General features: G+C 43.1%; 1 protein-coding gene across 2 annotated transcripts in view; it reads right to left on the reverse strand.

Annotated features, from left to right (window-relative positions):
* The window catches only part of GOSR1 (golgi SNAP receptor complex member 1), a 29020-nt gene extending 14575 nt beyond the window's left edge, over positions 1 to 14445 (reverse strand). The window contains exons 1-6 of one of the 2 annotated variants that reach the window (XM_071447510.1): positions 14364 to 14445; positions 13887 to 13995; positions 12189 to 12276; positions 11883 to 11990; positions 10726 to 10817; positions 10493 to 10567 (exon numbers count right to left, since the gene is read on the reverse strand). In XM_071447510.1, coding sequence (XP_071303611.1) covers positions 10493 to 10567; positions 10726 to 10817; positions 11883 to 11990; positions 12189 to 12276; positions 13887 to 13995; positions 14364 to 14394 — 503 coding nt within the window. In that variant the 5' untranslated portion in view covers positions 14395 to 14445. Of the gene's footprint in view, positions 1 to 10492; positions 10568 to 10725; positions 10818 to 11882; positions 11991 to 12188; positions 12277 to 13880; positions 13996 to 14363 lie in introns of both variants that reach the window. The other variant, XM_071447509.1, reaches the window with a different exon arrangement.
* Positions 14446 to 14679: the final 234 nt, after the last annotated feature.

Here is a 14679-nt window from a genome sequence, read left to right on the forward strand (position 1 = left end):
GCTTTTACAACTAAAAGAAAGCATTTTATGTTGTTTGTAAGGCAAATCTGTGTGTCTGTACTTCAGTAAAATTCATTAATACAGATGAACACTTAGCTGAGTAAAACTCATCTGCACACAACTCATCTCACAACATGCTTTAAACCCTTCAGATGAAATTAAGGGCAATATTATCACATAGAATAATTTAAAAGGGAGAGGGAAAACCCTGTAGAATAAACTAATATAGCACTTGATAACTATTTTCTTCCTTTCAGAAAGAGTAACTACAGAAATAATAATTTTACTTTGTTCTTTCTCTAACTGCAAGATAAATCATCAGTGTCTGCTCTCTCAAACTGCCTCCAATAAATCTTTCAGATTTTCACAGTCCTGGATCACCAGGCAATGTGGAGCTTCCAGGAATGCAAATCCTGCAATACAGATATACAGGTATGAGGCAAATCTGATTTATACACTCAATTATCTCCATCATCATAATAACAGGATAATAATGAAAAAAACACTGTGCACACACACACACAAAACTCCATCTCCAACTCATTTTTTCTGCTTGCCATCAACATTCCTTATAATATTAAAAATTCATAAAGTCATTAAGCTCTTTAAAAACTTAAGTAGAAGAATGTAAAGCAGAACACTTTCTTTTCCCTCCCTGTGATTTTCCAGATTTTGTAAGACTTGTCCCAAGTTTGATTCAATTTAGTTGTTCCAAAGTTGCTGAAGAAGACAAGAATTGGTGTAGAAGTGTATTTATTGACTAAGACCAATGTATTTGACCATGAAGCATACATCCCCCACTTCCAGCATGAGAAAACCTGGCTGGCCAAAAACAAAGGCATGAGGCATTTTCAGGGATGAACACTTTCCCCACAGAAACCACTCCAAAAGCAAAGAAAGGTTCCAATACTGACCCAAACTGCTCTCTTTTGTTGGTTTTCTATGAGTGCTAATTCAAGCACAAATCAGGATGCTAAGGAAATGCAATTTTGTCACATTGTGTGTTGCAGAAGGCAACAATCAAACACAAAACCCAGCACAAATGTGAGCATTAATCTGTATAAATTTGCTGAACATCCTCACACCTACAAACTCTGAACACCTCAGTGAGCTTATTTCTGCACATCTCAGAAATCACTTTCTGTAAGAATGAGGAATAGCTGCAAAATCGGAAAAGAAAAAAAGCACAATATCACATTGCTTTTCATCAATGCAAGCAGTTTGTTAAATCTAGAATGAAAGGCACTGGAACAGAATCCATTGCTCTAGGCAAGAGTAAACCAACATTGGCTGGTGCTGAATTTCTTTCCAGATGGAAAGAAATTGTACATGAGGGCAAAAAATACACAGAAGGCATCTCTTTTCACTGTAGGGAAAAATCTGCCAAAGGATTTCCAGGAAAATAATCTGGTGAAACCTCCTCCAACTGCAACCCTGTAACACAAATTCAGCTAAAAATCCAACTTCTAGCTACATCACTGAGTAAATACCTCACCAGCTCATCAATTCCAGCCATTTGGAGTTTGGATACACTAAGAGAAGCACTTTCTTTGCAGCTAACACCTGTAAACACGTAACCAACACAAAGATTAGTTGTTCTAACTCAGTTTAAAGGAGGCAAACGAGTACCAAGGGATTTTCTCCATTAAAACAGGGATCCACATTCACAGGTCTGACAACATCTGTTTCTCCTGGATTTCCAAAGGGTAGAGCCTACACCTCCAGTGAACTCCATGGAGTTGTGTGGGAATTATCAGAGTGGAAGAACTGTTTCTCTAAAAGAGGAATTAGCCAAGAAAGCTCTTTGGCATGCAGACGACTGGGAAAGAGCCTGAGAGCCCCAAGAGGGTGAGCAGCATCAATACTTCTTCCCTTAGAGCAAATCTATAAGGGAATAAGAGCTTCTCAATAACCTGCAGTGTTCAGTTTACCCAGAGAAGTCAGGTAAAAACTTGAAAAATGAGAGCAGCTCCTGCTGTGCACATGAAGGGCAGCAGCTGGTTGAGCACAGACCAGTGCCAGGGTGGCACCACCAGGGTGGTGGGAGAAGTTCTTGGAGAGCCTGACCCTCCCCTATAATTGCTCCATATTACCCATAGGAACAAAGTGAAATGAAGTGAGCAGGGCAGGCCTTACTGTAAGTCATTATCAGCAACCACAAGTGTCAGAACAATTCCAGTAACTTCCTAATGGACTCCATCGGCATTTCCTCAAATTTTACATCTGCACGCTCTGCCAGCAGCCAGGGCAGGGCTGCCTGCATTATTCCCCTGGTTTAAAACATGGAATTTGGATGGGACCTTGAACTAAAGGGAAAACCCCTCCAAAGGAAGCAGCCCAGGCTCTGCTGTGTGCCACTGACCTGACTGCAATGGAGCTCTCCCAGGATAACCTGTCACGGCTGATTTGTTGGGCACACACAGACAGGAGATGCTCAGCTTACAACAAACACAAGCTGTTTGTAATCTGTGCTGTAACAGAATAGATTGGATCACTTTTCTAGCTCAGTGTTTTTTGACTAAAGCTTGGCAAAGCTAAAGAACCATTCTACTATTCACACATTCCTAAGTGACAGGAAAGCACAAGGGGGAATGTCTTCTGCAAGAGACCCATCACATAAAAACCTTCATAATTAATATCTTTTTAATTCCCAGTCCAGCTAACATAGAAATGAAGTGAGAGTTATCCTTAGGATGACAACCCAACTTCAATGTAGTATGAAACCCTAAAATCCACACTGACAGACACGTGTTCTGCTCCCTAACTGCATTTTCACCTGCTGTGGTTTTGAGGGTTTTTTTTTTGGAGAAGCTCTGTGGCTTTCCTGCAGGACTTGGCTGAGGTACCTGATTTACAACTCTCTACCTGCCTGTTAATTAAGTTGCAGAAAATGATTCTTAAAGCTGCACAGTTAACTATGCAACATAACAAACACTTGTGGTTCAAAATGTAAAGTGCACACAACATTTCAACTGTCCACAAGCCAAACCCAGGATGCAATTCATTAATGGGTAAAGATCTCAGCATTTTTCTTCTGACCCAATTTCCCAGGGTTCTCAGGGCTTTTTATCTGAGACTGAACGAGATGCATTCTTCCAGAAGTGCAACTAGACTTGATATAAACAAGTCTCTCAAGTGAGAGGAAAACACTCTGCATCTTTCAAATCACGACAGAACTGAAGTCCTTGAAAAGTTCTGAACAGAACTCTATTATTAGGATAAAATAGGGATGCTTTAAGGGTAATTTGGATCTAGTTCTGCTTAGCATCATGGATTTGATGGAACACAAAGGAATCTGCACAGCAATCATTCAGCAGCCAAGAATGAGAACCTAATTCTGATGCATTAGGAGAGGCTGAAATTAAATAAAAACTCAAGAATGACATTTATGCAGTAGTGTGGTAACTTTCCAGAGATACACTCTGCGTATGAGAAAATGGAAATAATCACTATTTAACATATCCATACACATCAAATTGAGTTCAACAGCTTGTTTTTACTGGAGGATCCAATAGCAAATAATGAGCAAGCACTTCTGGCCCTAAAGAATAATGAAGTGCACAGCCACACTGACAAAAAAATGACATGCTGCATTAGAATATAAAAGTGATTCTGAGATTGCACAAAAGGAATTCTATAAAACTCCACAATTGTTGGTTCTGTTGAAAAGCTGCACCTGCTTTTCAGAACCAGCCCATGCGGGAAGGATTTCAGCACTCCTGAAAGCCCTAATTTCAATAGACCTTAGAGGGGGGAAGCTGTCCTAGTTAAGAAACAACGTTGAAAGGAAAGCTAAAAACAAATAAAACATGCATCAGTGACTTGTTTATTTCTGAAAGGAACAAAAAAACTTCAGAAGAAACCACAGAGCCCTGAAGTCTGAAGTGTGGTTTTATATCCTTCCCTTTCCCCAGGTTAAGACCAAAGTGCTGTTTCTAAGGGGAAGCCCAGAATCAAGAACCAGAGCAGAGTTTTTGTCCCAGCCACTTTTTTTTTTCCCATTATATATTCAGGCAATCTTTCACTCTGTGAGGGTTTGCTCTTTAGCTCCTGCAGACATTCATAAAGACCTACAAGAGTTTCCACAGCCACTCTCTCTGAGGTGCATGGAATTTCATCCACAAACCTTTACTTTTTATACAGATGAAAAGTAAAAATGAGCTTGAAGCTCTTAATGTCAATGTGGTCACATCCTTTGTCACCTGGATAATAATAAAATTCAATTTTGTGCTGTGAGCTGCACAGGAAATTCCCAAACTAAGTTTTATGCTGTGTCTGGTGGGTTGGATGTTGGGTTTTTTTTTTCATCTGGTGTCCCAATCACTTTAGACATATTGAGGTATAAAAGTGTCACAACAGTTATCAGTGTCAGGGAAATTACTGATTACAGTCTTGTTAGAGCAATCCAACTATCAGGAAAGCATGCAAATCATCACTGAGACAGAGAAGCTTTGGTTTAGTGGTTTGGGGTAGAGGTTTTTTTTTAAGTCCTAAATGCAGTGAAGGAAGATTAAAAGAAATAGTTGATTTTACCTTAATGAAGCTCAAACTATTTTTAGAGGAAAAAAACCACCCTCTTAAATCTTGAATTGCTTGGCTGATTTTCATGATCTTTTATTAAGTTATTTATAAATAATAATAATACCCAAGAGAGCATCTTCCTTCATTGCCTGGAAGCTTTGAACCTCCCCAAATTCTCATTAAACTACTTCAATAACTTGCTCATACAGTCACATAATTATATATAGTGAAGTTTCTCCTTTCCCAGAAGACATGAATTGTCTCCCCCTCCGAACATTATTTACTATTAAATAACAAAACAGCAAATAATTCTCAGTCTGGGGCAGCAGTTGAGCAGATGATGTGCTCGAGTGTCATATTCAGTCTGGGACTGTGGCAGGGGAAGCTGATCCAGCCACTTCCAGAGTGGCCTCTCCCTCTGCCAGGAGTCTCCAGGAGACAGAGGCTCTGCCAGCAGCCTGGGAGATAAAACCCATTCAAGCCCAGACAGAGATAAGGCTAAAGGAAAGAATCACTGATGCAATCAAGAAAACTCTGCAGCAACAGAATAGGAGACAGAGCAGAAAGACAGACTGGAATTGTATTTTGAAACAGGATTACAGGACAAGCTGTTGTGCATCCTTAAGTAAGCCTTTGCAACACCAAAAATCCTCCTTTGCTCAAATCCCTTCTTTGAAAAGCATTTTCTTTGTGCTGCTGCTCAGACAGAGCACAGAGCCCTGCCCCAAAGCCTGAGTTATTCAGTGGTAGAGCAGTGAGGTGATTACCACAGCCATCCAGCACTGGCACACGCTTTTAATGCAGCAATTTCTCAAACTTATTCCAGAAACAAAGAAAACAAGCCAACAGTGTTTGGGAAAACAGCAGCACACCACTGCCAGAGCTCTTGCAATTAATGGCCAGCAGAGAGATGTTTTAACCTAGATTCCCCAATCCCTCCCTGCACTGTAAATTCCAGTTCAATGGGCAGAGTGCTGCAGCCCCTCTCCAGCCCTGCCCAGCAGGGCTGCACCAAACAGCACCAGATCCAAACCCTCCAAATCAGGGCCATGCAGGGCTCCTCTGTCCTCCCAGGGCAGAGCTGCTTGGGTTTTTTTCATAACTGCTACAGAACAAAGATCATTCATTCCCAAGTGCTGCTTCAGTTAAAATCCACATTCAAATGAAGAGAATGGAACCACAAGAACACTGCATTCTGCTCTGACAGGAACAAAAAATCAGTTTAATTAAGAGGCAAGTTTGGTAATTAAAAAAAATAAAATAATGAAGCCCTTACTGGGCCTGACTAAAGCGGAGCTCAGCAGTTGTGAGGCTGCAGAGCAGGCGGGCAGCAGGCACCCAGGGAAGAGCTGATCACATTCCTCCCTCCCTGCTGCTTCCCCAGGCACCTCGGGATGGAAAAAGGAGTTGGTGAATGAGCTGGTTCTCCTGCATTCTCTGCTCCCAGGAGAAGCTGAAGGAGGTGAAGGGCTGAACTGTGTGCCAGCTGGGGCAGTCACTGCACAGGAGCTGTGTGTGCTCTGCAGCTGGAAATTAGGGAGGGGATGGGGAGGGAGGCAAGCACAGTTCTCTGGTCTGAACCCAACCCTGATGTTCCACTGGAACCCACAGGAACCTGAGCAGCAACAGCACAGTGAATGGAAACCAGGGCATGCAGAGCAGAGAACAGGGAGAACAAAAGAAAAAGAAATTCTATTAAGGTAGGAAACTGGCAGATCTCTCCCAAAAAATCAAATCACCTGTAATCAAAAACCCTGCAAGATGTCTCTGCATTTTGTTGAGCTGATTTCTCTCTGCAAATCAGTGCTGAAGTGAAAATTTGTCAGGAAAGACAATATTTAGAGGAAAAACAGTCAGTAAGTCACTCCCTCCATTAAGATCTTGCCTGTACCACCACCAAAGTCTGGAAGCAGTTTTCCTGGTGATTATTCTCTACTCAGTGTGCCCATTTCTGCCCAAACAACAGCAGGAAATTTGAAATAGTTCTGCTGATAACAAAATCCCATAATGAAAGCAATAAAAACGTTCACTACTCCAGAGTACTCCACATACATGAAGCACTGCACAAACATTAATTTCTCCTCATCATCTCAGGTATGTATTATTAATTAGCACCATTACACAACTGCTGCAGGTTCCTGTTATTTCTTCTGCTCACTTCTCTTATTCCTCTTTTCTCTTTCCCATGCAGCACAAGTCCCTCTGATTTGTTTGCTCTCCTCTTTTTCCTCCTTCAAAAAAAGTTCCTCACCCACTTACTCTGGCACTTTGACCTTCTCTGTGCCAGTTTTGAGTATTTTAAGACACACAGGGGTGTCTGAACTCTTACAGCAGGTTCATCTCATCTACCTGCATCACTCACACATGAGACTCCCAACTAAGAGGATTTATAAAAATTTTTACTGGATAGATTCACAGGCTGCATAGCAACACTCAGCAGAAACATGCAGTCACCTAACAACAATTAAAACCACAGCTAATGAGATCTGCACCACACAGGCACCTGCTTCAGCACCAGCCACTTCTTTTAGCAAGGGATAAATGACTAATTTCTGAGTGCTGGAGCTGAGTAATAAAGTAATAATCACACAGTTGCCCCACAATAACAGAACTGGTGTGTTTTCACCCAGTTTTACAAGGAATTCATTATGGGTAATAACACCTGTAATTTCAATCTAAACTTCTGAAGATTTCATCAATTTTTACACAAACTCATCAGTACCCCCTGCTATCACTCACCTACAGCACAAGGGAGATTTTCACTTGCATACACACACAATATTGCAAATTTCATCAAGGACATTAATTCCTTCTTTGCTGACTTAGACTATAACTCATCAATAACTGCAGAATTTCTCAGGGCAGACTCTAAGTTAACAGAATTGTTTCCTCTGAGGCAGCACTTTTCAGAGCAGTTTTTAAAATGCTAAGCTAGATCTATTAATCAAAATTGTTTTCTTTAGATGGAAAACAGCATTAGAAGAAAAAGGATGAGTTGTTTGTACCCCTGGCCAAATGCACACAAACAGAGAAGATAAAATACCTTTAGGGAATGGCACAGACCCAAGAAAACAAGATTTCAAAAATGATCAGCAAACATGACCACACTAGATTGGGTATTTCTTTAAGCATCTGACATGCCAAGAAATCTGAGGTATCAGGTAAAAATATTAACAGGGCATCAATACTCACCAACATCTGACTGCCAAACTTATTTTAATTAACAGGAGTGAATTTTTTATTTAAAAAATTAGGTGTTATTGTTCATCTCTCCTGTGCTTGGTAAAGCTATTCTGGAATTACCTGTCTAGAACTCAGACAGGAAACTGAGTGACTTGGACACTTCATGCCTCCTATCCACAGCCAGCAGGACTTGTGGACAAACCTCCTTTCCCAACAAAAAGCTGATTGATAAAATGGACTGAGCAGCAGTGAGGCTTTTGAAGGGAGAAGAACATGAGGTGTTTTGTCTCAGCCTCCCTGGTGTGGGAGCAGCAGCACAGGGCCCCCTGTGCCCCCTGCCCGAGGGGGACTCCAAGGTGGAAATGGCACTGCTGCCAGCAGCACTGACACAGCAGCCAGCCCCTCCCTGGGAAAGGGAGGCCAAATGGACCAGGATCCTCCTGGCTTAATGGAGAGCCAGGGCTTGCTCAGTGCTTTTTGTCATTCCCTGCTGCCTAATGTGTGTTGGAACCTTTGATTCATCAGCATCTGGTACTCACGGATTTTTTTTTTTCACTTCCTCTCCTTTTTTAGGATTCCCTACACGTGTAGCATCAAGAGGATCTCATTTGTGGTGTTCACAATGTGACACAAAAATGAAAGACGCAGATTTAGGCAAAAAAGCAGAAGTTTCTTGTCTCTCCTGCTGCTCCCCAGTGAGACACCCCACAAACAATCCCAGCCTGCAGCTTTTTGAAGAGAATTCATGGAAAACACAGCCCAGAGCAAAGCCCAGTTTGTGTTTATCCTGTCTCACATGGCTGTGCATGAAGGAAAAGGCTGACAGAAGAGTCTGGCACTCAGCACTGGGGCAGCAGCTCACACATTCTGTTATCAGATCATGCAATAAATATGTAATAGGGCAAAGTAGTTAATATAATAAATTAGGCAGGGTCAAGACCAAGCGAATGCTGCAATATCTGACATGAATATGTAATTCCTGTGGCATTATTACACTGCTTTGGAGAATATAATATTACATTGTAAAGTTTATATTCCTGTGTCTGTTTTTCAAGTTCTTTTCATAGATTTCACTCCACTGAAAACATTTGGATTTTTATTCCTGTGTCTTCATGTAAATATATTTATTCATCATCTGCTTCTGTCAATTAGTCTGGCACCAGGATTTACTGCACTACAAATATTCAGCATCATGACTCACACAAAGCTTGTCAATTTATCCTAGGAGCATGTTTGGTGTAATTTGCCAGCTCCTGGTGATTTCTTGGGACCTTTGCTTAGTTTTTACAGCATTTTGGCATGAATGGCTCATTAACTGCTTTTCTGAAGACAAATATGTTGAAACTCTCTAATAATTTCCTCTGCCAGTATCTTTTTCTGAGCTGATTTTCAATTCAAAAGTTTTGCAAGCTTTGATTTCCTGCCAATGTTGTTTTCTCCTTTTACACTGGATTTCTTCACAGCCCTTACAGTTATCTCCACCTTGCAGAGTATTCCATGATTAGTTTTGGCCCTGTTTACTAAAGATCCCCAGCTCACACTTATTTCTGGTTTTCTTTTCCTCAGTGTTGTGGTGGGTTTTTTTCAAGTCTTAACATTTTCAAATAATCACCCAGATGGTTTTAAACTATTTCTAAAACTGCCTTAACTTTATTGTTCATGCACTTTAATCCTGTAAACATACTGCAAAGTTTAGTTTATTTAAAAAACCAAATAATCAATGCCTCAATAAATGTTAGGCTCAAATTCTGAAGACATCTGCCAGAAAATGCTTACAAAATGCTGTACGTTTTCTGCTCTTCATTTTTGCAAACTTTTCAAAGTAATGGACTCAGGGCAGTATCAGTTTCTTAGAAGGGTATTTTACAACTCCAGAAATATTTTACCATTCTATTTCAAGATCATGCTTAATAGAAGTCCTAATTCAAGCTTTCAGTCAATTAATTTTTAAGTTTTAAATACATTACAGAAAACTGAGGATGAAGTGGTGATAAACCACAACTTAAAAAAAAAAAATTGATTTAATTTCCTGTAGAAGTTTCTCGTGCTGTTTTGGCTATAAGCTTAAACATAAGAAAGCCACATGTAATTATTTATTTATTTGTTTTTTTAAATGCAAGCCTGCCCTCTCGTGTGAGCCTGAGATTTAGCACAACTACAGGCAAAGAGAGAGGCAGGAAAAGCAGAACCATCTCCTGACTCTCTAAAAACCACAAACCCTCCAGTTCTTTGCTCTCACCAGTGCTGGTTTTGCTGAACAAGGACACACAAAGCAGCTACTCATAACTTAATGTCCTCTCTGCAACAGGAATAACAACAAAGTGCTTTCCATTTGGCTTGTTATCTGCTAACCTAGAATCAATCTACAAATATTCAAGTGAATAGGTAATTTAGGAATTAATCTCTTCCATCACTTTGTGTCTAGAGACAAAAGGAGAAAAGGTTTTTCTCTGTCTGACTGACAACAAAAAAAAGGAGAGGGAAACCCAGCCAAATAATCATGAGAGTTTCTGTTTAGTTTCTTAAGCTTTACTCCAGTCAGAATGAAAGGCATCCACTCCCTTGGGAGGAGGAGGTTTGAGTCATGAGTGATTTGCAAAAGCCCCTGAAGACAACACAAAACTGGCACTGACAAGATCCTAAAGCCCCAGTCACTGACACTACCATGAGCATTGTCCACCCCACACAGCTCACACTCAGCACAAGCCATAAACATCAAACCAGCTGAGTGACATTCAGGTGTTTCACCCCCAGAGGAGTCAGGCAGTAAAGAGGAAACAACACCTACTTGCGGAGGTGCTCGTGCTCCTTCAGGAACAGCTCTGTCCTCCTGTTGTTCACGCCAGAGCCGCTTTTATACGACCTAAAATCCAACAGAACAGAACCTCACTGAGAACTGTGACTTCAAGGAACTTCTTCTGCTTTATTCAGAGCACAGACATGTGAGCTATGCCAAGCATTCTCTGCACTTTCTCCTCTTGAGCACAGTCCCACACCTTTGCTGCAGCAAACACAACTTACTCGATGTCTTTCCGTACTGATCCCAACAGATTCTCCCTTTCTCGTATTGCCAAGAAGTTTGCTTTGGTTTTGTGGAATTCGTGTGTGTAATCCTGTAATAACAAACAGTTATCCCAAAATTAGGGTCCTGAGCAACACAATACAGCCACAGGAGATCCAGCCACCTTTAAAATTGCCAACTGTTCTCTAATACAAAGTGCAAGACCAATTCAGAAGTTTAACAGCAAAAATGCTGGAAGTTAATCCAAAGTATTCTTAAAACTCACTACTCTTAGAATAGCTGCTAAATTGGATGGCTGCAGCTACAGCTGTGGAGGGAAATCCACTGCAATTCCTTCTCCCAGTTTCAGATATCCTCACCTTTCTGATTAATTGGTTTGTGTTGAAATTTCCCATCAGAATCCCTAACAAAACCTACTTCTTTGGTGTGGTGAAGATGTTCTTGAGTTTATTCTCACCAGATTAATAAAAAAAGTCTTTTCTGAACAATAAAGATGACTGCTATTTTTAAGATGCAATTTTACATTTTAAACCATTTCAGGCAGGTGGTACTTCTCAAAACACAATTTAACTGGCAGCTGGTGTGCACCAAAACCACTGTAACCATTCATACAAATGCTACTGCTTTTCACACTGTGTATGGACTACACAGATTCCAAGCAGAAATCCAACTGTACATGAGCAGCCATATAAAATATGCATTTTAAGAGTACTATACCATGAAAACATGGTTAATTTATAGCACTGACTGATAGCTTTAACCATCACATTTCCTTCATCTCCCTTGAGAAGCCTAGGAGCTTTTACAATCATGTTTTCTGAGGTGTGTGACGTTCCCTTGCACATTGTTACATGACAAGCCACACAGACAAGGTAATTCATTACATTTCCCCTTTTGCTAGATAAAACCCACCCACACAAGGCAGCACCCTTTATTGCTCTTTCTCAGCTAAGTTCTAGTCACCAACATGACATAAAAAGCACAATTTTTTCAATTCAGAGTTCAGCAGGTGCCTGGAGAGAAGCGAGATGGAATCAGCGGCATTCACAGCTCCTGGTGAGACACTCCAGCGTGCAGTGATACCAGCAGAGGTAATAATAATAACTATTTTAGCCAAAGAAAGAGCACAGAGGCAGGGAGGAGGCCCCTTGGTTACCTGCAGGATGTCCCTGTGGCGCTGCAGCGTGTGCATCAGCGCCGCGTTCAGCGATGGCACGCCCGCACTGTTGGTGTACTCTGCCATCTTGTCATTTATCCCAGTCAGCTGCAGGAGGAAAAACACCCCAGAAAATGAGAAATGGCTTATTCTTGCAAGAAAACTACAAATGCATAAGCTGAAGGAGGCAGCTAGACATGCACACCTTGTTTAATACCCACACTGGGATTTCCTAACATGCGTCACAGAAATCCGGATTGGGATACTGCCTAAATGCTGAAATCAAACCAAAGTAACTCAAGTTACCTTTCCCAGAAGTTGCTCAATTTCCACAGCCATGGTTTCAAACATTCTGTCCTGGCTTGATCCATTTAGTAGAGGAGTTGTGTCAGAGCTAAGGAGAAGAGGAGGAGCAGTTACTGAAAAGTTGCATCATTTCATGAGTGCCAGAAATAAGGAAACTCCAGTGAGAGGGGTTGGAAAGCTCCACTATACCCAGGTTTGCTAGAGATTAAATAAGCTCTGAAAAAATTACATTTTCTTATTCTGCATGGCTTTAACTCTTATCTGAACAGAAGACACAGTATCACCTGCAGGAAATAAATACCATCTCTCCTGGGAAGAAATGCCTGACACCACACACCTGTCTGGTACCAGTGTCCTCTTTCCCCCAACTTTTAACTTGATTTATTTATTTACTAGCAGGAGAGAGCACTGCACTTTTAGCATGTTACTCCAGCAACACAATCACACCTTAATAACACAGTGTTAAGACAACCTGTGACCTATTAAGCAATCACTGTCCCACAGAGCAACACAGGCCTCACCATTTATCACAATTAGCTTCACACACCTTCCCTGCTTGCTTGTAAACTGAAACCACAAGGAAAAGTCACATCTCAGACCAGCCTGCGGATCTGTGGCAACTAACACCCCTCAGAGACTACTCATGGCTCTGGTATTCTGCCTTGAGTGAGAGAGTAAGTTTGGCACAGGACAGCAAAAATAATGAAAACAATTGGACTACATGGCAAGTAACAGCACAGAGACAGAAACAAAAGTGAAACTAGAGCTGTTCAAGAGTAACATTATCATTGCTGAGGTGCTCTCAGGCTTCCAGAACTGTAAATTGAGGGAGAATTATAAAATGGATTCAGTTACTAAATTAAATAAAATAGAAAAATACCAACACACATACCTAAAGCAGCAACACTCACAACTGACACAGTTAATAAGCAAAGAAATGGCTGCAAATGGACAGAGAGGTTGATAATTCCTGCTGTTGATAATTCCACCTCTGGCTCACAAGATACACCTGAAGAGTTTTACCACATTAATTCTTCAGTCAAACATAAATGTAATTAAAGCAAACAGGAACTACCCGTGTATATACACAGAGACCACCTGTATATACACACATCTAAAAACATGTGCAGCTCTTATTATTCTCATTAACACTGTCCCTGTCCATGGCAGAGGGGTTGGAACAAAATGATCTTTGAGGTCCCATCCAACCCAAGCTGTTCTGTGATTATTACTCACCTCAGCAGAAAGAAGGAAGAAATAGCCACTGGTTGTGAAGAGAGGGCTTGCTCCCTGCACAGCTGCTCAGTGCTCCAGTTCCCTTAAAACTGGGATTACCAACAGCACACCAGCCCACCTGGGAGGTGTAAAGCTAAATTCCCCTAATACTGAAGTCCCTGAAAACCTCTTGTTAGTTTAATACAAGAAAAACTCGGAATTAAGCCAGCATAACAAGCATTAAAAAGCTCACTGATCCCACACAGAACAAAATCCAGCTTTCCCTAGTGACCTGTCACCCACAGCCTGACTCACACACCAAAATCACATCCAGAGCAACACCAGCAGCGAGAAGCGCTGAAAGCCCCCCAAGGATCCAAGCCTTGAGCGCCACAGGCGGAACCAGCACTGAGCAAACGATAAAACCGCACCAAGCACCACAGGCAGCGTTTAAAACATAAAGAAACGGGCTAGTACCTATACCTGTCGCGTCTTCCGTCTCGGGAGCTGCTGTAGCTGGTGCAGAGCTTGCTGAAGGAGACCAGCTTCAGGTCCAGCTCGTTCTCCAGCTGCCTCGCTTGCTTCCGGAGATCTGCAGGGCCCGGGGGACAGTCACGGACCCGCCCGGGGACCCCGCACCTCCGCGGCTCCCGTCCCCACAGCAAGAGAAACCCACAGGGGAGAGGGGACCCTCGTGGCCGGGGCATCCCTCACGCCGATGGGAAGGCGCGGCTGGGCGCCCCCAGCCCCTCACCCGCAGCCCGGGAGGGTCCGGCGGGGCCGCGGGCTTCATTCAGCAGGCACCGGCCCCTCATGGCTGACAGGCCGGCACCGCCCGCGCCCGCTGCCCGCCCGGGAGAGAGCAGAGGGGCCCCGGCGGCGGTCCCGCCCTGCCGTGCCCGGGCCGTGCCCCGGGGGCCCCGCAGCCGCCCCGTGCCCTCCACCCCCCGCCCCACTCGCCTTCCCAGTAGTTGCTGCTCCCCGCCGCCATCTTTGTTGTCCAACGTCAGCGCGGGCCGGGCGGGGCAGAGCGGCCGGGGGGAGCGGGGCGGGCCGGGCCGGGCGGGCCTCCCGCGGCAGCGCCGCGCAGCGGCCGGGCGGGGAAATACCGTGGCCGGGCAGGGAAATACCGTGGCCGGGCAGGGAAGCGCCGCTGCCGGCCCCCGTCCCGATCCCGCTCCTCCAGCCCCGATCCCCGCCAAAATACCGCTCCTCCAGCCCCGATCCTCGCCAAAATCCCGCTCCTCCAGCCCCGATCCCCATCCCAAACCCGCTC

This window comes from Agelaius tricolor, unplaced genomic scaffold (assembly GCF_023055355.1).
Source record: "Agelaius tricolor isolate 1412-34295 unplaced genomic scaffold, bAgeTri1.0.p SCAF_25, whole genome shotgun sequence".
NCBI lineage: Eukaryota > Metazoa > Chordata > Aves > Passeriformes > Icteridae > Agelaius > Agelaius tricolor.